This window comes from Lingula anatina, chromosome 5, assembly GCF_051362555.1.
Source record: "Lingula anatina isolate TDL-2025a chromosome 5, LinAna3.0, whole genome shotgun sequence".
Taxonomy (NCBI): Eukaryota; Metazoa; Brachiopoda; class Lingulata; order Lingulida; family Lingulidae; genus Lingula; species Lingula anatina.
In genome coordinates this window covers 4,096,165-4,119,032 of record NC_141771.1, presented here as the reverse complement: position 1 = coordinate 4,119,032, position 22,868 = coordinate 4,096,165, and the positions used below count along the sequence as shown (strand labels likewise).

Below are 22,868 nucleotides of genomic sequence, written 5' to 3'. Positions count from 1 at the left end.
ATATATCTGAAGTATTGTTATGCTGTTTTGGTTGCATAAACATCTGTCATTTGGGTGGGAAAATTATATGCTTTACTTTTCATGAGCGGCATTATGATCCAGAATATCAATAATTGTATTCTTGATAACATGGAACACACAGAAGGCGTGAGAAATTCGCTTTGATACCCCCTTTTTATTGACTAAATTGAAATATCTGTAATATAATACATTTTTCTAGGCAGCTCGGTAAACTGCAATTCATTTAACTATTCACTCAGTACCCATCAAAGATCTGCACTCCGCATGATTCATAATGTTCATCACCAGCAACCAATGAAAAATCAATTTACAAGAATATCTATTGTTAGGTTTTGCCTCTGGGTTATTTTTTGTAATTATCACTTTGCTGTTTATCGATATGTTATCTAATCAACCTAGACGTCCACAGTTCGGTCAGCAAGACCTAGGAAATGAAGAATGTCCAGTACAGACAGGACGTCAAATCTCTTAGATCATAAGACATCAATGTCTTTTAGGCCACCGGACTGCACAGCATTTGAAACTGTTACTTTTGGCGCAGTTTAGCAAAACATAAATTCAGCGTACAAAAATACTCTGCGACCCATGCATCAACTATCCCAAGTCTAATACGAGTCTCGTACAAACGCCTGCCCACAAAATCATGCCCTGCAGAATCAAATTGTGTGTGTAACATAAAAATACCATATCAACAAGACAATAAATAATTCAAGGGAGCAACCAAAACAAATTAGAATGATTCATTTCAACAACAAAACAATTAAGCACATTGGGAATACATCAGTGCACCCAATTTCTTGCATTAATTGCAGGGAATTTGTTTTCCATGATAAATTTAATGTATGAACTTCCGGCAATAGGAAAAAGACACCTACTTTAGGTAAATTTGTCACTAGTGAAATAGGGTTCAGGACACATTATGCTTCTATGTGTTGTGTTCCTAGCAAAAATACCTAATCTTTAAAATATGTATAAATTCATTTTGACTTGAATATGGTTGCGGATATGAAAATTACACAATAAGATTAATTAGAGAATTACGTGACCCTGTGTCCCATAGTTTGAATCTCTCGCTAACCTACAAATGGGTGCTTTTTGAAACCAAGAATTATGCCATGTATCAAACCAAGTCCACTTGGTTTCCTAGAAACTATGACAGATACATCAAACATTGTGACCAGGCAACCTGAGTCACCAATCTAAAGATAAATAAATCTATTTTTATTGACGTCCACATTTAAGACAATGTGTTAAATCAAGGCTTGGCCCAAAACACATATGAATGGGAAATTAAGACATTCAGGAACATCACACCCATGCCACTAACGTACAATTGATGATATATATATATATATACTAGTACTGGTAAATAGTACAAATGAACATCCTGTGACGACCACCTAAGGACAAGTTGATGTACTATTATGTGTGTAAAAGGCCATTCACTATCAGAATAGAAGATACATTCTACTGATCCACAGATCAAATATGGCCGACCTTACATGAAAGAAGAGCCAACTTATCCACTGATGGTCTCCCTGCCTCTACATGTGCCATTTCATGTATGGTCCACCATATTTGATCTGTGGATCAGAAAATCCTCTGATCGTCTGTTCTGAATGGGCTCTAAGACTGACGATTTTTTTTTTTGGGGGGGGGGGGGGAGGGAGGCTTACAAAATCACTTATCATCGATCAACAAAAGGACCATGGAAAACTAATTTTGAAAAAGATTCTCATTACTCAATGGACATTGTTTTTAAGTTCACTGTTGATGACTCAATAAATTCCTTTGTAAATACCCCTTTTTCATCTTACAAAACAACACAACAATACAAGGGGTGCAACAAAAGTGAATCAGATCTACTTCAACAACAAACCAATTAGACACACACAATAATTATAATGTTTTCCTCCACAATCTAAGACTGCCATTTCTTCCAATGACAACAACCATCTACATCTTCATTCAACATAGATATATACTACACCACAAGAGAGAATCGGGAGAAAAAATCAATGTGCACACGTAATGAAATTTTCAAAGTATGCCCTTAAATCACAAAACACAACTTGAACGGTATCGACTGGAATGCAAATCACATAGATCTAATATATATATATATATATATATATATAGCCCTCGCTCTGATTTCAGAATACCTCCCCCATGCACATGGACAGACAGGAGTTGGCAATTTCAATGGGCATGGCTCAAGGGAGGTGTTGGTGATGACCACAAAGTAGCCAAGTAAATCAGCACCTACAAATTGACCATGACCACAGATGAGAAAGACTAAGGAGAGAGAGAAGGAGAGAGTGCTAACTAGATGGATATCATATAAGATTTCCCCTACTAAGTACACGTAAAACCCTGAAAGTTGAAGGTGTTATTAAACTATACCAATCCAGTCTAATCCCCTTTTCACACCTGATGGCCAGCTGACATACCAAACAACTGACAAGAGATTAACACCATTTCCTCTGAACAAACTACATATTGCAACCATGTATATAACACATGGGTATTGTATTGTACTGCAAATTATAAGCAAAAATCACATTAATATCCAGCAACTTTTCACCACAATGGAGTATTCTGATGGTACCAGAGGAATGCAGGTGAACAGGGTTGCCAGGGCTGGCTCAGGAAAATGTCTGAGAGGTTATCTTGGAGCCATTAGCCTCTATTTTAAGGGTAAAGACAAATGATCCCCAGGTGAAAAGTCAGACTGACCACTGGAATTCACAGAAATTCTGAGAGTTCAGCATAACACCTAAAGGGCAAGGCAGTGTCTGGCTGTCTGGCCAAGGAGAAGTGGTGGAAATATTCCCAGAAATTCTGTGAATTCTTCACTACAAATGAAGAGTAAGCAGCGTCTGGCCACCAAGCACAGAGCCAAATGACCAACGGACTCAGAGAAATTCTCGGAAATCTTTATTACATATGATTCTGGCCACCAGAGGAACAAGGCAATGGACTCACAGAAATTCTGGGAATTCTTTATTACATATAAAGGGCAAACAGCGTATGGCCACCAAGCATAGAGCAGAGTGACCAATGGTATCACGAAAATCCTGAGAATTCCACATTCTATTTGAAGGGTAGGCAATGTCTGGCAACCACACACAAAATAAGGAAAGCGGCTGCCATTTTCAGTGTTCATGGGTATTCTGAGGATTCTTGGAACATGCTGGTACTCTATCAGAACAGCTGTGAACTGCCAAAATAACTTTTTTTCTTTTCTTCTGTCTTTCTTTTTCCACTTAACTGATTATAGTTTTATCCCATAATGTCGCCATTATTTTCATTATTATTTTGGTGAGAAGAGAAAAACAATACTTTTGGCAAAGTAATATACACTTAGTAAGTTACAACTCCTAAGTATTTACAAATGTATTGTTAACCAAAAGGTTAAAGCACATGTAGCATCATTTTTTATAAAGAATATCTCTTTTCTTCTGAAAGAAATAAAGCAGACATGATAAAGTATTATTCAGACAAGCTTTACAATGTCATTTAAATAACCCAGCAGCCATTTGGCCACTTTAGTACAAACTTATGACTACTTAACACATTTAAAGATCTATTTGAGGTTTCTGAAGAAGGTTATGTCCCTCATAACAACAAAATCTGGGATCAGTTCAGAATATCTCTGTTTTCTTTGAGCAATAAAAGACAAAAAAATTCAAATAAAAAATTTTGAATGGATTGAAAATGACAGTTGACAAGTGTTTAATTCCACAGTTTCTCCAAACCCATTTCAATTCAGAAAAAAAAAAAAAAAACTGCTGGCATTTCTACAAGTTATGGACTGAGTCACTTTCAGACGGGGCTTTCAGACCACCAAACTACTGGCCATATCCCACACCGCAGACTAGTGTGGGGAGTGTTAATAGTGTGATGAGAAAGGTTTGTAAAACCACCATCAGCTTCCGGAGTATTTTCACACTTAATAGTAGACACAGACCTCGTTGCCACACTTGCGGTCTGACTTTCACTATGATGAGAGCTACCAGGGATATAAAACGGTATTACCCTTATTCAAGGATGTTGTGTAAATGAAATCCAAATCAAACAAGGGCACTGTATCATCAATTTGTAGCCTCCCCTCTGTCAGAATATATATTGTATAACCCAATATACCTCCAGATATAAATCTTGCCCCATACAGGTAAACAACACCTAGTACAGCATCAACATGTTGACACTGAATATGTCTGCATACTTGTTGATCAACACAAACAACCATTAAACAAGGTGCTCATTTGTCTTCACATCGCTGAATATATAATAAACACATAAAAAGTATTTTTTTTTTTTTTTTTTGCTGTAACTCTTGTGTATCAGACATTTTGGCAAAGCACACAAATATACCAGTAATATATTGATTTCCGCTCTAGTTTTCTGTTTAGAAATATGTTATGTGAATACATCTTTATCTGGCCTCCAGGCTGCAGATACCTCTTCAGGCTACAGCTGTACATAAAAACTTCCGGAATCTTCAACAAAGTTTACTAAAACTCTACCAGTCACAACTGAGGCTATCTTAAAATGATATGTTTTTGAGGTTTATGTTATCTCTCTCTCTCTATCACACACACATACCTTATACAAAGATAAATCAGTTATTTTGTAGTTCACCATGAAACTACAGTCCAGTTAGGCAGAATCAATGACAACAGCAACTTTAAGACAATTCAATTTATTCATGCCTCTTTCATACGTGACAGCATATATTAGTAACCAGTCTAGACAGCAAAAATCTAATGTTAAGAATGTATAAAATGTTGTGAATTCAAATGTCCACCTACCTTCCGATCTCGCCCTCTATGGTAAATCTCTCTGTTAGGGGCTCTTGCCTGATGTCACAGTTGAGTTTGTGTTCTCCCGCAGGCATCATTCTCAAATTCAGTAATCTATCCAAAATATTATTCAGTTCGACACTGTTCATCGTTGGCCCACAAATGTGGTAAAATTCACTGGTGTCCCTTCACTGCGACCCTCTCTGTGTCTGTTGGTGTGACACAAGAAGGTTGTGTTGCTTGATCCAACTTTTTACCCGTTCTGACCAAGTTAAAAAGACCGTGTGAAAAAAATTGAATATTTTCGGCCTTATTATCACGATCTGTCACCAGTGCAGTCTGATTGTCCACAATTAATTCCTCGCTCGTGCTGATGATAATTCAGATTTAAACAGAATGACGTCGACCAGAAACGGTTAGGTCACATTATAAATGTGAGATATGTGAAGATAATTTTATGAACGCAGATAACTGCTTATCCCCTCTAATGACAAACTCGAATCGGTGCAAAACTTCAAATGGCAGTTATGAATTTGTCACCGGAGTCCGACACCTCGCGCACAAATTTCCCGTCAGGTATCCAATATCAACCTGCTTGGTAATCAAAATCAGTACAACCTAACTTCCTTGATGCGTTGAGCGTTTATAAGCTTGTTAATTTCCCGCAGTTTTGTTGAACTACCTTCTTTCGCTCGGCCACAAAATTCCTGTGTGCTGCATCATGAATGAATGGAGCGGTTTGATGACCTCTGACGTCACAATTTGACCTCTCTCTGAACCTTCCGTCCTTTTCAAACTTTTCTGTTTGCTCTCGTTATCAGTTGCCTCGATGCCCTTTCAGCAGTATGATTAAGAACATTTAGCAGTCATTAAAAAGATAGCTATGTTTATATTGTGATAGAGAACCAGGAATTGCAAATTGAACAACAATTTATTTAATGTCGTCTTCTCTTGGTCAACAATCATTCATTTTAATATGTGCTGCCCTCTCACGGCAAGGCAAAAAACAATACGCATTTTATTACAGAAAACTAAAACCCAATAAACTGTCCTTCCTAAAAAAAAAAAAAAAAAAAAAAAAAAAAAAAAAAAAAAAAAAAAAGCTGGTCTGTGTGTGTGTCTGTGTGTGTGGAGGGGGGGCACTACAAGGTAAAAGTACTTTTTAATATGCTGGTAAATATTCTTTGTCAACTTCCTTTCTATCGTAAGCTTTTTTTAATGGGCATTATTCAAGAAAATACTTAAAACTGACCACCCTAGTTAAACACCGATAATCAATATCTTAATTTAAATTGTACATACCACTCACATGTAAAGTAAGATTTAAAAAACACCAAGCAATGACATCAATAATTCATTTTATTTACATATATCAAGATATTACAACTGAAAATGTAGTTGCTGACAATAACAATCAATGACCCAAGTTTGATTACATAATTTCTTTCAGTTTGTTTGTGTGTGGTATGACCACCAGTATATCATTAAATAATAGAAAACAAGTCACACAGCATCATTTAAACTGTGCCCAAAAATTTAAATTTAAGTTTCCACCCTCTTGTAAACAGCTGTGAACATGACCTTTAACTGTACATAAAGCAGTCTTTAAAATTAAAGATCTCAGCTTAATTTTCTGTTTTGTACAAGTAATAGAAAAATCAATCAAGTGAGGATCAGATATACATGAGATAAATCAATCATGCCTTTCCCATTATGTTGCCCAAGCCACATCCATCATGTTGGTTAAATTCTGTCCATTATTATGGTTTAACAATGTCCATCAAGTTGGTCAAGCAATGTCACTCATGCTGGTCATTTCCTGAATGTGATGGTGCTGCCAGGACCTCTCCTCTGGGCATTACAGATACTGCAGTTTTCCTGAAACGGACATTTTGAAACTTTAAGTTCCAACAATATTTTATTCATTGGGAAAAATCTGCTAACAGGCTCAACATGAGTAATAAAATATTTTTTCAAAAGAGAAAAGAAAAGGATTATATTAAAAGAAAAAAATGTTTTTTTTTCCTGAAGAAAAAACTCAAAAACATTATTAATTTCTTTTTTCTATGTATCAGGCTTTTTAATTGGTCAAATTCAAAAGGAAAGGTGTGGAACAATATTGCCTTAAAGGCAACGATTGTGTTTTGTCTCATCCATGCAATGTGTTGAAATCACACCAACCACAATCAGTTCAACAAGTCACTCCAACCACACTGCAGAACTACTGTTTTTAAGCTTTTTTAAGCTTTTACTTGAGGAATTAGCAAGATTTTTGAAAATGAATTTACATGTCTTTTTTTTTAATTAATGAAATAATTGCAACATCTCTGATTTAATACTTTTTTTCATATGATAAAAAGCAAGTTAAATGTTAAAATGGAAGAAAATTGAATTACTCCAGGAAAATTCTTAAATAATTGAGAGAAAAAAGTTCTTGCTTTAAACATATCTGTACCAAATTTTTGCAGTGAGATATTGAAAGAACGTACAGTGGCATTTGCTGGAAGACAATCTTCATGGAATGCATGGCGACAGTAGAAAATAACAACATCACTAGCAAACCGCATGTCTGGAATTAAAAAATAAATATATCATTATTTCTTTCCCACTTACAGCTGATTATGTATTTATAACCATGTTAACTGTCAGTTTAAATAAAATTTGAATAAAAATTAATAAAATATCTGTTACCATTTAAATTTTTATAAATTATATAAATTGAAATTATACAATTATACAATTTTTATCAATGTTAATTTATGATAAAGTTCACATTTTCCTTCATGATAACATTGACCATAACTAAAAAACAAATGTTAATATATTCTTTTTAATCTTAAAGTGGAAAAATGTTGATCTGTAATAAATTCCAACCAAACAGATGCCTACCTCTGACTAGTATTGTGTTGTGACAAGTCTGGCACTTCAGTTCACCTGAAATCACATGAAATTCTCTCATTTTTTTCTAATATATATAATGAGAAACTAGTCAAGGCAAAAATGTAAGGAAATATTTTTGGGTAAATTAGGACTTGTTTTGTATCTATTTATGCTTCCAATGACACTAAATAAGACCATTTGTGTAATATTCTTAAAAAGTTTTTTTTATGTATCCATTTATGCTTCAGTAACGCTTAATAAGAAAGACTATTTGGGTAGTATTTTTTTAAGTTTCTAATTATAGTAAAGATAACTCACTGTCCACACATATTCCTCTTCTCTGTGTTTTGACAAGACGCTCCAATAAACCATAACAATCTTTCACCAGAATCTTCTGACACCCCTCTCTCAATGACATCTAAAACATTTATATCCATATCAAAACTTAAAAGTTATCAAAAGGAAGCAGTTTCCAAGCTATCTGTCATACTCTTATGCTCCCGCCCTCCCCTTTGTCTTCTGTAGCATGTAGCTACCAAGAGCTTTTACTCCAGAAACGCTTTTTCATCTAGCATTATCTTAAAGAGACATTTGCAATAATTTTTCCTCACTTCAGTATATTTTTCACGTCTTTCTGTATTAACTCAATATGATATTTTGGTCACCTGGTGTATTTTTCACCTGTTCATTTCTATAAAGCGCCCCTATCCTCCAGTATTTACCTGTAAATTGTAATCATGAAGAATCTTGACCAGGGAATCTCGTAGCCCTGGGATTTCCATGCCTTCTCGGATCTTTTTAATCAGGATGATGGGGTCCACGTGAGTCCCTATGTTGTTCAATAATCCCTTGATGAACACTGGAATGGAAATAAAACAACTTAATTCAGTGAATAAGACATTAAAGCTCATAACACACACATAAGCTTGATGATTTATTTCCTGATTTTTTTTTAGACATTGATTTAGTTAAAAATTCAATTTGGCCAAAATTGGATATCATTATCTGAAGTTGGTTCTTTTTTTAAAAGCTAGGTATTTGTAGCTATTACTTTATTCAAAGCTACCCAGGTGATAAAAAGGGAAAGTGCTTTTGTACTTCAATAAAGAAACATTAGCTACCAAATTTGTGAATTCATTAACCTTCATGACAATAATAATAACACTAATAATAATAATAATACAACCAGGAGAAGTTATCAATTTTTCAGCTACATAATTATGAAATCATTTAAAGTACATTTCTATGTGGCATTTTGGTGCTATTACCATATAGAACAGGGCCCCGTAACTCGAAGGCATTGCGCATTGCGAATAGCTTTATCACATCTTTATCACAGGCTACATTGTATTATATGGGGCGAGTATGGACGAGTTATGGAATCGAGATGCTTGCGCTCGGTCACAATGCGCGATGCTTTCGAGTTACGGGGGCCAGATCTATCAAGTAGTCTGCATTTCAATTGTGTTGCTTCCACTCCACAGTAACATTCTAATTTCAAGAATTTTTTACTTAAAACGTACAATATCTGCAAAATTCACAACTTTTCCGGTTGGAACGATAGAGCCATTGCCATAATACTTACAAGGTTTCCCAATGGAGAAATCTATCAAGTCATCCCACAGGTCCTGGTCATTGTGTTCCTTACAGAACTCTATAGCTTGGCTGACATCTCCCAGCTCTCGCGTGATCAGCATCAGAGCCTGCTTGGTGTTCCCCATACGACCTTAAAGAAACAAGTTGGACACTTTTTACTCACTGGTGCCAGTCAGTTGACCAGTATATTAAGAACCAGACTAGTCAAAATGTGGGATTTTTCTAAGGTACTAGTTCAAGTGGATCATCAGATGTTAGCATGTGATATAAATCATTTCTCCATGCTATGTAAAATGACAGAACTCATTTTTTGGTTTAATTTAAATTGATTCAGTCTATTCTGTAGTCTGTCAGTTTCAGTATGACCACTGGGCTCAAAAATTGAGGGTAAAATCTGGTTTAGTAGCAGTCATCTCCTAGTTCAGATAACATAATATGTCCCTCCGAGAATACACATTACTAGCAACTAGCACAATCGAATATGGATGACACTTTTCACTAGAAAACATTTTTTAACAACGTATTTAATTTTCTCAAATTGCAGTATTATTTGATGATTTCTTTTCACTCTCTCTCTCTCCCTGTCTTACCAAGCAGGAACACCATCTCAGGGTAGAGCTGTCTCTGTTGGCACTCCTCTAGGGCTTTCTGGAGAGGGTAGTAGTTGCTGCTACGCAGGAAGGACAGCAGTTTTGACCGGTCGTACTCGGCATACAGTTTGACTTGCAGTGCATGGAACTCTTGACCAATGTGGTGGTCCTTCTGGAACAGCCTGTCCAGGTACTGAAAGTAGGTCACAAAACTAGGTCAAGTTTTTTTTTTTCCTTCTTTTTTTTTCAGAAATTGTTCCTGGTGTAAATGGTTTTAATAAAACATGGACACACTCTTTTATGTGATAAAACTGAGTAGGTGATAAACTTGATTAGTAGTGAACTTGTTCCTGAATGCAGCATGCATAAAAATAATTTTTAAAAACTGTACTTCACTCACCACATGAAGAAGTTCAGGTGTTTTCTCCAGCTGATGTACAACTTCCTTGATCTGAACAAAGAGGAATATTACATGGAAAAAATCAAAACACAATAATGGTTGACATTTTGCTTGAAAAAATACCAAACTAACAATATCATTTAAATATTTTAAATCAAATAAATCACACATTTATATTTTTCTCTCAATTTCGTTCTTCCTAAAAGTCAGAACATAAAATAGGAGGTAAGTCATCAAGTCATATTTTGCATAAATAAAAATTTTAACCTATTGCCGACCTTACAATTTTACAGGACACTCAAGTATATGATATTAAAACTTTTTTAATGTAAGTATCTCTCTCTCTCTCTCTCTCCCTCTCTCTCTCTCTCTCTCTCTCTATATATATATATATATATATATATATATATATATATTTCAGTTGTGTTGTCTGAAACTGACCGGCACTTTGTCCATGTTGTCCAGAAACATCTCGACTGCCTTCTCTCTGTTAAACTTCATCAACATGACAATCTTGTCAGCGATGGAGTCAAACAGGTTATGTTTGTGAATTAGCTGGAAAACCTCTGGATGCTGTAACCTGGAATATGGTTAGAAGAGTGAGGATAGGACAGGTTTAAGTAATGACAGAAAGGTTTTGATTCATTTATCTTCTCAATTTTAGAATAAAAGAGGTTTTGTTTTTGAATCACTGACTTAGGCATGTATTGTACACTTAATTGAGATGGGTAAAAGCTGACAATGTGTTACATTTATATAACATATCAGTACAGGGGCGGATCCAGAGCTATTTACTGACAGTCTTCCAAATTATCTTTGTTGATTCATCCTTCAATTTTGACCATCTTCCAACATGAAAAATTGGATACCCGTCAATGTAAACTTGAAAATCTGACCGTCTTCCGGAAGACCCAGAAGACGGCCTAAATCCGCCCCTGCAGTATAGTATAGTATTTATGACAAATATATCACTCTTTATTATGCAAAACCAAATTCTGGGTAAAATGAATCAATTTACAAATCACATTAAGACTTATTTTGGTTCCACAATGATGTACTCAATGAAAACTGTACTACACTTATTCTCTACCTGAGAAATATTGCCAAAGACTTGTCAAACTGCCTGGCATTGGTATAACTGGAATGAGATATTGAGATACATTTCAGCGTAATGATGAATGACTCATGGTTGCATCAGATGAAATCTCATGTTATCACAGTCATATATCAGGGATGAGACCAGTCTTTACTGAAAAAGTAGGAAAATTGGCCGGGGGTTCAGGGTACACCTTTCATAAGAATAACCCAAATGACCCTGAAAAGGCAGAATTCTGACAAAAGTCGGAAAAGTCTCATCAGTGTTTTATATGATGAAATTAATGTTTCTGGTTGTAACACTTTTGCGTGTTCTTGATATAAAGTACCAGTATCTACATGAAAATTGTCGTCTCCACCCCCATTCCACCTATAACACTGTGACTTGAAATACCCCCATTTTTTTTCAGCTGAGGTTCCCCATGTAATAAAATCCAGTAAAAACTTTCATAAAGGCTCCATTTTCTAATAATCTGAAATACAACAATACTTACAGTTCTCCCAGACACTCCAGTAGAGTGATATTGGTCTCGTCACTGTCCAGCCGGTCAAGGACAGCATTTACCAGCACCTGATTGTTGTACAGACCCAGCGGCCACTCCTTGATACGCCGTTTGAAACCCTGAAACATTAAGATATCATGAAAATCCAAGACATCAAAAATAAATAAAAATCTGTATAAAATTTACAGATAAATATTTTACTGGTTCTGTTGACAGAGGTTGTTAAAGGGATAATGACTCTTTGTATGAGATCTATATTTCACAATAAAATCATTGTGAACAACTCATAGAAATATTATATATTCTGTTGTACAAGATAACTGGCAGTTATAGCTATTATTCTGATATCTGAGCTTGTCTTTAGACCACGTGACCTCCATTGATGGCTATACTCTGTAATTATCTCTTAAGAGAGATTATTACAGAAAAAAAAAAAACTTTTTAGAAAAAAACCAGGGTCTAACTTCGAATGTAAAAATGGATTCATTAACCATTGGTAAGTATGGGAAAATTGTTGTTTACTCCAGGAAAATTAATTTTTTTGACAAAACGAAGAGTTATTATCCTTTTAAGTTAAGAGATATTCAAACTGAGACAGTAGAGGTATATGTGTCACTCCATTGAGCCGGATATGAAAGTATAATCACCAAATCTAGGGCAATTTCAGATCATTTAAGTGTTTTCTCCACCTTACTTTGAAGTATATTCAATTCTGATAGACCTATAGCAGTATGATATATCATATTGTAATATGAAAATGAATCAATTTGACATGCAAACACACATACAAACATAAACACATATAACATATTGATGAACAAATTACAAACATGCATACACACGCACACACACATCTTGACTGTCCTACCTCATAATCTGACTGTAAGAAATCATTAAGCACCATCTCATATATAGGTTCACTGAGTTTGACATCTTGTCCCCTCCCTGTGGGGATGTATGGAGCTATGACCTGGATATATATAGACACCATTATGTCAGTTGGGGCTGGGGTGACTGTGTTAACTGAAGTATGCTTAAACGGCAGTTTGTAAACTTCTTAAATTTGTTGAACTTTTTAAGTTCGATTGACAAATGAACAATGTCATATTTCCATAATTCTTTCATATTAAATCAAAATTTACAAATGGCATCAAAATCACCTGTGCATATTGAAGTATTGTCTCAAGGCAGGTAAGAAAAAAATATTCACAAAGAAAAAAAAAACATTCATATTTTCAATATTTTTATCTCACCCTAAGTTGTCTACTCTGAGCAAACTTGTATATGGCATCCTCCCAAGCTTCCTTGCTCTTCCCGAGAATCTTCACACAGAGCTTGGCCGCCTCCTCAAACTCTCTCTCTTCAAGAAGATGCATCAGGTACAGTCTGCCTATTTCCTGATAGAAAGAGAGAGAGAAATTTTTATCACCAACATAAATCCAACCACATTTTAAAACTTTTTTTTATGGTAAACTGTATCATTTCTGTTACATGGCTGTGTCAGAGAAAAAGAAGCTATAGAGAGTTGGGTTACTTTTCATGTCAACCCACCTCCCTATATTAGGTCTATATCAAGACACTAATAAAACTTGACCCTAGGAAAACTATTAATTTTATCAAGAATACTTTGACATTTAAATCTTAAATTCTGTCTAAAACCATGGCACACCACCTGATATGAGTTTCTCTTCAACTCTCTGCTGTTCTTTGATGCATCTTCCATGGCCTCCTGAAAAAATAACAAAACATTTTTTTTAATACACTGGGTTGTTAACTCAAAGGTAAACCTTAAGAATAATCTGCTATCTCAGTGTTACTTTAACACAAGGTATAAAACACATAAGTGATGAACATGAAGACATTTTCTGTGTGTACCAAAGGCATATCCAGACAGCAAGATTAGCCTGTCTTTTTGGGAGCATTCCTACAACCTCATAACACTAACTGGATCAATCTAACTCCTTGGGGAATTTAGCTAAATTGCATTCAGTTAAAGCAACTTAAATGTCTGGCACGCTGCTTTGTAACGTAAAGTACTTGGGGGAAAGTCAGGGAAACTTTGTGGCTTTGTTCATGATGCTTTGCAAAGGAAAAATGCAGAAAGCTCTATTACACAAAGCATGTATATAAGGTTGCATCGCTCTCTCTCTATGATGATCCCAATATCCACGATTAGCAGTAATACTTTACTTTACACACACCTCATACATTTCATGTTGTAGTAACCAATCCAAATGGTCATCCAGATCCCTTGGTTTTGCCACTACCACATCTTTAGGACTAATGATATAGAACAGGTTCTCTTCTATTATAGACTCTGTTAAATAAAACAGAAACAAAACTTAGGACAAGTATATAAAAGCAGGCAAATCTGTACACCCCTTTGCAAATTTTCTAAAACAATCACCCCCTCCCCCCCCCCCCCCCCCAAATTGTCACGTCTAGCACAATCACATCTAGCATAACAACAGCCAGAATTTCCCCACACATGACCTTCTCACCTAAATGGTAATCACTACATCTATACTCCTGGAATCCACGTATGGAAAGAGCATCATCGGAGATCTCCTCGTAGCTGTCAACTTTGGGGTCAATCACTTGGAGGTGGGGCCTGTTTGCCACCACTTTGCCTCCCTCCTAAAAATAGTTTCAGTATCTTCAGTGTTATTAAGTCTTATAGACAAAGATACAGACTTGTTTTGAAACAGCTTGCTCTGTTCTAAATTCTTTTCTGATGGGATCTGACAGAAACCTTCTGCCATTATATGCATAAATTTTTTGAAGATGTTATCATCTTTTGAAATTCTGAGCAACATTTATTTAATAATTAAAATGAACAAAAATTTTAATAAAAATCCATCAAAATTGTCCAGCTTAAAGATAAAAACATTGGGCACATTAAGAGAAATACACCAATTATCAAACTATCACTCACAGTTACTTCTTCTTTCTCATATGTCAACAACACTAGCTTGTCCGCCATTGGTGCGATACCACAGATGTAGAAATCTGTATCAAACATGGCCACTGAATACAAAGAGAAATTGTTAAATATCTAACAAAATTAAACTTTACTATAATGAAAAGGTCTAACACACATTATTTATCTTCAATCTAAGTCATGCTACTTACAAAGAAATTTTGCCTCTACTGTATACAAAAATACATCACTATGCCCAGCTATCACCTATTTCTACATATCGACTAGGCAGGTCTCGGACATCATTCCTGTCCCTTTCCCGAATGACGCAAATTTTGACCTTGTCAGCCCAGCCAATCAAAAGAGTTCTATCATCCTTCCAGCTCAAATGACAGCGGTAGATTTCTGAGCGGAGGCTAGAAATAGTAAATGGCACTGCTGTTATTGATTGTAAAATAGGTCAAACAAAATGATTTGGTAAAAGGAAGACAGCCATAAACTTATACCATGAATATTTACTTAAGTTTATTAGGGTTTCTAAGAGAGAGAGGGAGAGAAAGGGGGGAGCCAAAAACTGTCATCAAACAACACAGATGCACTGACAAGGTCTAGTAAACATGAATACAATTTTCTATACTCCTTCTTTTATTGTGCATGTTTGACAACAAGTGTGTTGAAGAACCTGTTTTATACAGGCTTTCCATTCCCAACAATCTAACTGAAAACAGATGAGGATACGAAAAACTCGTGAGATATTGGCACTCAAATGAAAATGTGTTCTGTAACCTTTATATAATATATTTACCTCTTATCAATGTCTTTCTGGATGTATGTGATTCTTTGCTTGGTGCTCATGTCATATACTTTAATACCCTTGATAAAATGAATCAAATCAAATAAAAGACAATGAGATAAAAATATCTATTGACAATATATAAATATTTTAATTTTAAAATCTGCATTGGTGTGATTCATTCACCTGTCCTTGTCATTTTCAAACCCTAAATATAAAATTAAAAATAATTAATGAAAAGAAATTGCAATAATATATAGAAATAAATTTATAGTAATCATTTTATTTGAATATTATTCAGCCAATTGTAGATAATAAAAAATAATAACAAGATATTTCCAAGTGCTCTTTTATTGGTAACTCACCCTATCATTTGTCCATGCAATGAAGTATGACCTCCACTTGATATTCCTAATAGGACCTTCCCCATCATGAAGTATGGTTGTCTTGTGTCGACTCAGGAAACCTTTCTCATGAAGAGTGAGCTGGAAGAATGAACATTTTGTTGTGTTTGTTGGGTGCAAATATCACTGTATTAAGTACACTGGCATATCCACAGGGGGCAGGGTATGTATGTTTTATCTGGGGGGGGGGGGGGGAGCTTATTCAACTAGCAAATATATAAGAGCCGACAGGGTGGGTGACAGGGGCTGGCTGAGTGTCTTTATTTCATCAATAACTACATTTTTCAATGTCGTTAGATGAAGCAAAATGGCAGTATTACACCTACAATTTAAGATGAATCAAACACCCTCCAGACAAACACCAGTGTCTACACTATCTGATCAGTGAAGTCTGTTGTCCCCCCCATCCTTCTTACCTTCTCGTCTCCAGTGACGTACTGTCGCCCCATGTTAGGGCGGTAAAATCCTGGGTCCAGGGACACGGCTTTGATTGGACGATCAAACTGGAACTCTTGATTATTGTCTGAGCCATACAGGCCTATGATGACAACCTGATGGGAATATAAGATTCAACCAAGTATATGTATATAGAAAGAAGAAATAAAGAAAGAGGGAAATGATACTGTAAACTCTGCATGGTGTATGAAAGACTTCATAAGAAGCTGTTGATGGCAAAAAATAAGCATTTTTGGGATTTAAAGACCCATGGAATGTACCATTAACTTTAAACTTAGTCATTACCAGATACCAGAATTTTTAACACATAAATCTTTAGGAGTTGTTTGGCTAAATAGGGTCAAAGAAAAATTCTAAATATTTTACTTTTAATCTATGGTAATGGCTTGATCACTTCAACAAGGAAAATAATGAATTTTACAGATACTGTACCTTTTTAAGTAATAAAGCAGACTACCAAATAGTTTTATTCTATACATTAAAAGCACGCAACACAGAAATGCATTTTTAATGATTCCAAATATTAATGTATATATGAAAAACTGATAATTTTTTCCTGTTGAAATGACAGAGCCATTACCGTACCACGTACCCTGCCATCATCTGAACAGCTAGCCATGTAGTCTCCGTTGCTGTCTATGCTGATTTGGTTCACTGTGGTGGAATGCTGAAAAGTAAAAAAAAAAAACTAAATGTATAATATTCAGTTTTCTTTCATTCTTATTATTTTTATTTTTTATAATATTTATCTATTTATTTATTTATTTATTTATTTATTTATTTGAATAACTTAAGTAACAAGATAAATAAAATGAGAATAATCAAAAAACAGAAGTCTAGTGAATTCCCATGAACATACAGAAGAGAATTGTTTCTTGGTACGTCACATCTCTTGATGGAGACAATCAGTCAATACTTGAATTGAATTCAAAATTCAGAGTTAAACTTAGACATTAACTTACTGGATTCCTCTCCTTGTTTCTGATGTTGTTACCACTGTGATCTAATATATACACTCCTCCCCAGTGAGTACCTAGGGCTAAGAACTGAAAGAAAAATCAATAAACAAATAAATAACAGATATCAATTAATATATAACTTGGTGCTGTCAAGTTGTTTCTACTGTTATTTCAACATATATATTAATTATATCTTTTCAATGAGGAAAATTATCTGTCTTTCTGCTACATAATTTTGGAATCATTAAAGTTCATTTTTCCTTATAGCACGTGGTTCTTTTTCTATATAGAACAGAACTATAAGCCTAGGTAGGCTGCTTTTTAGTTTTGTTGCTACAACTTTATAGGAATGTTCTCTCTTTAAGATTTTCATTATAAAAAATACAGTAGCAGTAAAATATAATTTTCCCCACTAAGAAGATGGAGTCCTTACCGTTTCTATAGCTTTACCTTTGGGTGAACTGCCATACAACTAGCAGCCTCTTTCTGTAGAATGGTTGTAAGATCATTCTGGATTCTCTCATACTTCAATTTTGGTTCCACTTCCTGTCACAGAGATAGAGGTATATTGGCAGAAGCAAAATAGTGAAATAAATATCATCTGAGACTGTATGGAAGTAAAGTAGAGAAAATGTGAGCATTTCAACTGTTATAGTCAATGTGAAAGAAATGTTAAGTCTTGGCATGGTTATAACTGCTTGTTTATTACTAAACATCCAGGATACCAAGCAAGGGGAGAGAAGGATGTTTAACTTCACCTTTCTACTTCTCCTCTGTCCCTCATTTACATGTATCTATTTCTATTTTTACATTTTTTACATTTTTCATTTATTAAGATTTTAGTACTTTTGCAGTACCCTCCCCCCCCTTACCCTGTAACTCTCTCATCAATGCTAATCAAACTTAAGTTAGATGATAATTTTGATCAACATCTCTGCTATTTCAACAAATTAATTTGGGAAATTTACCAACTTATTTTTCATCTTTCTTTCATATATTATTAAATAATTTTGCCAAACTCATTTACTTACGTAGAGGAGACAGTCACCATGCAAATTAAGTTAAATAAGGTATTGGAATTTACAGAGTTATATGGTGATGGGGGATATTACTAAAGTGCCAATATTTCTTTCCAAAACTGTACCTCCTCTGACTCTTCCTCCTCTGTGCTCCCTTCATCTTCTACAGAGGAGCCACCATCACTAGGCTTAAAATAAATACATAACATTGCTTATGTAACTTCATACAACAAAAATAAAAATTATTTTATGAGCTCAAAGTGTAATTTTTTTTTTTTTCATTCCTATATTTGTCATCCTGGGGCACCCTGAGCTTCAGAGATAACTTGACACTAACCTCTTCACTATAGCCTACCTTCATCGTGTCAAGTTACCTCTGACCACATTCGATTGCCCCCGCCGCCCGCCAATCAAATTTAAAGCCCGCACTCAATGACTCATTGAACGATCTAGCCAATGAACGCGAACGAGTCAAAGTGCGCTTTGTTCAAATCCGGACCAATCAAAGATAAGGCTGAATATCAGGGACTTGCCGTAACCTGTGGGCAGCACGCAAAATACATCATCCCTCAGTAGATAATGATGCAGGGCCTCAAACTGCTCTGGTTTCAATTCCGATATACTCATATTTTGCAAAGAATCAAGAGATAACTTAACACATTATTTTACGGAGTCACTCGTAGGAGACGCCATGCTTTCTTTGTGTACGGTTATGCACTCGGTACTACTCGGATGTCTCCGCACTCGACAATAACCTTGTTGTTAGTATGGAGCTTGCAGAATCAGCCGAGGATTGCCGATTGACGGTCAACCAATCAGTGTTTTCACCAAACTTTGGTGAAAAATTTTGAAACTTGGATTCGATTGGCTTATATAAACTAGGTCAAACTATTTTCGTCAGAGGTAACTTGACACGATGAAGATAGGCTATTGTGAAGAGGTTAGTGTCAAGTTATCTCTGAAGCTCAGGGTGTCCTGGGGTAGCGTTAGCAATTTTTTTTTGCTTAGCCAAATCACCACATTTTTGTTAATTTGTTATCAAAATAGTTATAATTTGGCTAAAACATGTCAAATCAAGCCTTTTTTGTATAGCCAATTTCAGTCAGTTTTAGCATTTGGCTAAATTGGCTAGTGTTAGCACTACCCCAGTCAACGTTTTATCCTGGAACTGGACGCTATATAGAACGGAACTAATGTCACTGTAAGACGCTCTTCGGTTAAATAGAACAGGCAAAGCTAAAAGAACTGAACTTTTTCGGATAGTAATAGAATATCCAGTACACCGTTTAAGTATTCCTTTATTGCCAGTCATCACATTTTCCACAAAACAGTAATCAGGAAATAAACAACTTGGAAATTAGCATGAGGAATATGTAAACAATTCGAACTTCATCGACTCGGCGAGTCATTACAGAGGGCGTACATCAATATCTATTTGATCCAAGTAGAAATGAAAAGCAACCAGTATAGCAGATTGAATGTCACATGAGTTTGTACATAGTGAACCGTTCTAAAACACAAATGATATCCTAAAATATTTTAGCATACTAACCAACTGCTCTTTCTCGGCCATTGCTGCACGTGACGTCAAATGACCTAGTTAGACCTCGATGACCTATTTGTCTCGTCCATAAAAATTCATCCGCCATTTTTCCCTCTTATATCCTGATTTTTTAGATTTATGCATTATTATGGTCTTTTGATTATGTACTATAATTGTATTTGGACAATCACCAAGATTTTGTATAAGAAGTCTGTGTTCTGTAAGGGGACTTTTTTGTTTCTTGCCATTGCTTTCCGGCGGAAGTCGTGGATCATTCATTATGCTGAGACAAATTTCTTGGAGCATATTGCAACTAAAAAAGGACCATGTTTTAAAATTATTTTAAATAATGAAAAGCTTCACAGTAATGATTTATATAAACCGTGAATTTTATGCTCTGAGAGATATTTAAACTTTCACCAATTCATATTTTGGTAAATAACAACTAATGGATGGTCCCTCTCCCAAACCTCATTTGCATTTCTCAATTTCCACCGAATGCTGAAACTCTATACCGAAAGAATGTGCTTGAAGATTCGATGAAAAAATCTGCCGACGTGTATCGTAAGTGGGCTAATTTAATCTTGCGTCTTGTCTTCCTTGATTCGCCGGCGGCATTAGGGGTAACTGACTGAGAATACTAAAATATTAATCATTTTATTATCATAATTTATCTGGTAATAGACATGTGCGTTTTCTGGTCTTTTGTTGTCATTTAACCGGTCTCTGGGATTTGCAGGAAAAATTCACCAGATTGGTTCTACAGGAGCTTGCCAGAGGGAAGAATCGGCGAGAAATCGAGCGAACATTAGACGTCGAGTGAGTAACGATGTGTTGGACATGGGAAGAGCTGTCAAATTTAGCATAATTTATAAGCGGTAACGCGGTTGTGGGTTATAAAAATAAAATGGGTTGGCATTCATAATCAGCTGAGAATGCGTATGATGATCAGATTGTTGATTGTGTCAGTGAGTAGTGCTTGTACACATGTTTGCTACCCAGCAGTTTCTACATCATTGGGACAAACTGGGATGCCTGATCATAATGCACTATTTTCACATGCTCTTATGCTAAGTTTATTTACATGGCTGGGTTATGTTTACACTCTTGTTTATATTTCTTCTGCATTGTAAAACTAAAAGGTAAACAAACATGAAGCATTGTAATATGAATGGAAGTTTGAAGTTATCCATGTAGAATTGGGATCAAAAATATATTAAGTCAAATATAATGCACAATTCTAGAATATGAAAATAAAATCAAAATTAAAGCAAAATAAAGATAATTTAAAAGAAAAAGTTAGACTTTATAGTACTTGGATAAAAATATATAGATTACAACATGAGATGATGCAGTGGTATTTTATTTCCAGTATTTTGTACTGATTGTATTTTATTTTAGGTTTATAACACAATTCGATTGTAAACAACCAATTACTTTAAATAACATCTAAATTATTCTTGTGATGAAGTGTTTCTTGCCAAAGATCTCCTGGTGTTTGTTTTACCTTTTACAGAATGACATTTCAGGTTTGATAAAAAAAGAAAAAACAGTAAGCAGACTGGCAATATCATCTAGAATTTTACAAAAAAAAAAAAAAAAAAGCTCTTGATAAAGACCAGATACAGCAGATGAAGAAAATAAGATATACCAGTACTTGATTCATAAATTTATGTCATTTTTTACCATTGACTGATCTTGATGAATGAGATAAAAAGAACCTGCCAAAGTGACACTAACAGTGGATTGTCTTTTCATATTTTCATACAGCTTGCAACATCTAAAGTGCTTTCTGGTCCCATTTCCACACAACTTGTGGCAGTTCAACTTAGAATGTGCCATCTGGTCATATTTCCACACAACTTGTGGCAGCTTAAGATATATGTGCTTCCTGGTCACATTTCCACACAACTAGTGGCAGCTTAACTTATATGTGCTATCTGGTCACATTTCCACACAACTTGTGACAGCTCAACTTAACATGTCAGACATGATCTCTCCGCAGAAACAGAATTCCGCGTTTTTTAAGTCAATTCTTATTGTTCCTGAGATTCGTCAAGATCTGCAATAAAATCTGTTCAGATTTTTTTTTTACCTATTCTCATGTCTGATATGTGTTATCTGGTAACATTTCCACACAACTTGTGACAGCTTAACTTAACATATGCTACCTGGCCACATTTCCAGCCAGACATCTTATGACTGCTTAATATCAGTAATATCTAAGCTTAAAGATATGGCTTCTTTTTTATGTGGATTCCTATTTTATTTGACACTTGGGATTTATTTTTGATAATAGTCGAGGTAGTACAGACAATAAAGTTAGAGTGACAAAATATTCCACCTATTTGATGGTTTGACAAGCACAGAAGTAAATTGTATCTATAGTAAATTGTAATTTGTTGGTATTTATTTATTTATTTTGAGTTTCATTCATAAAAAAACTAAAATTTTCATATTAATACATATAACATGTCTGTGGGGTGGGGTGCAAGGGAGAGGGGGGGGGGGGGGGGGGGTAAGCACAGCTGTGCTTCCTTTCTATCAATATTCTAAATTTGCATTATCTATGAACCAAGTATAATTCCCCCAGATCAGTGCACAGTGATATATAGGTGACAGGGGAGTCTGGCTATAATATTGTTAAGGAAATGAACTGTTGCTTATCTCTGGCATACCATAATGGGGATGTGTCAACATAACAGGGTTATAATTTCCCTGGTGGGACAATTAAACTGTACCCTGAGTTTCCAAGGTACGGTAAAGACTGTTTTATGCCATAATGGGGATGTGTCAACATAATGGGATTATAATTTCCAGGTGGGACAATTAAACTGTACCCTGAGTTTCCAAGGAATGATAAGGAGTGTTTTATGCCCTAATG

At 35.2% G+C, this 22,868-nt stretch overlaps 3 protein-coding genes across 6 annotated transcripts in view; 1 reads left to right on the top strand and 2 right to left on the bottom strand.

The window, feature by feature from the left end:
- The window catches only part of LOC106157181 (serine/threonine-protein kinase 17A), a 71,512-nt gene extending 65,934 nt beyond the window's left edge, over positions 1-5,578 (bottom strand). The window contains exon 1 of the mRNA XM_087014300.1: positions 4,836-5,578. Coding sequence (XP_086870426.1) covers positions 4,836-4,975 — 140 coding nt within the window. The 5' untranslated portion in view covers positions 4,976-5,578. The remainder of the gene's footprint in view (positions 1-4,835) is intronic.
- A 589-nt stretch (positions 5,579-6,167) lies between these two features.
- Positions 6,168-20,113, bottom strand: LOC106157191 (vacuolar protein sorting-associated protein 41 homolog). Of its 2 annotated transcripts, XM_087014297.1 has the most exons (26): positions 19,994-20,113; positions 18,567-18,629; positions 17,873-17,968; positions 17,426-17,509; positions 17,056-17,130; positions 16,424-16,558; positions 15,969-16,088; positions 15,616-15,683; positions 15,078-15,226; positions 14,826-14,917; positions 14,392-14,527; positions 14,092-14,207; positions 13,563-13,619; positions 13,144-13,287; positions 12,759-12,860; positions 11,882-12,009; positions 11,383-11,430; positions 10,734-10,872; positions 10,293-10,343; positions 9,893-10,085; positions 9,292-9,432; positions 8,429-8,565; positions 8,025-8,124; positions 7,716-7,760; positions 7,316-7,395; positions 6,168-6,704 (listed from the first exon to the last, which is right to left on the bottom strand). In XM_087014297.1, the coding sequence occupies exons 1-26, from the start codon at positions 20,012-20,014 to the stop codon at positions 6,639-6,641; spliced, it is 2,586 nt and encodes an 861-aa protein (XP_086870423.1). In that variant the 5' UTR covers positions 20,015-20,113; the 3' UTR covers positions 6,168-6,638. The 2 variants fall into 2 exon arrangements, with proteins under 2 accessions (XP_086870423.1, XP_013388215.1); XM_013532761.2 differs by lacking the exons at positions 18,567-18,629; positions 19,994-20,113 and having other exon boundaries at positions 17,856-17,968.
- A 232-nt stretch (positions 20,114-20,345) lies between these two features.
- LOC106157169 (uncharacterized) overlaps positions 20,346-22,868 on the top strand; it is a 41,812-nt gene continuing 39,289 nt past the window's right edge. Inside the window, exons 1-2 of one of the 3 annotated variants that reach the window (XM_013532696.2) lie at positions 20,346-20,548; positions 20,724-20,803. The gene's annotated coding sequence lies outside the window, so the exon portion shown is untranslated. The remainder of the gene's footprint in view (positions 20,549-20,723; positions 20,804-22,868) is intronic. The other 2 variants (XM_087014299.1, XM_087014298.1) reach the window with 2 other exon arrangements.

Coding starts and splice junctions, on each gene's coding strand:
- LOC106157191 (XM_087014297.1), bottom strand. CDS start 20,014: ATGGCCGAGAAAGAGCAGTTG. Junction 8,566..9,291: donor TTTCTCCATTGGGAAACCTT/GTAAGTATTATG, acceptor TTTCCATTCCAG/TGTTCATCAAGGGATTATTG. Junction 6,705..7,315: donor GTCTTCCAGCAAATGCCACT/GTACGTTCTTTC, acceptor TGTCCGTTTCAG/GAAAACTGCAGTATCTGTAA.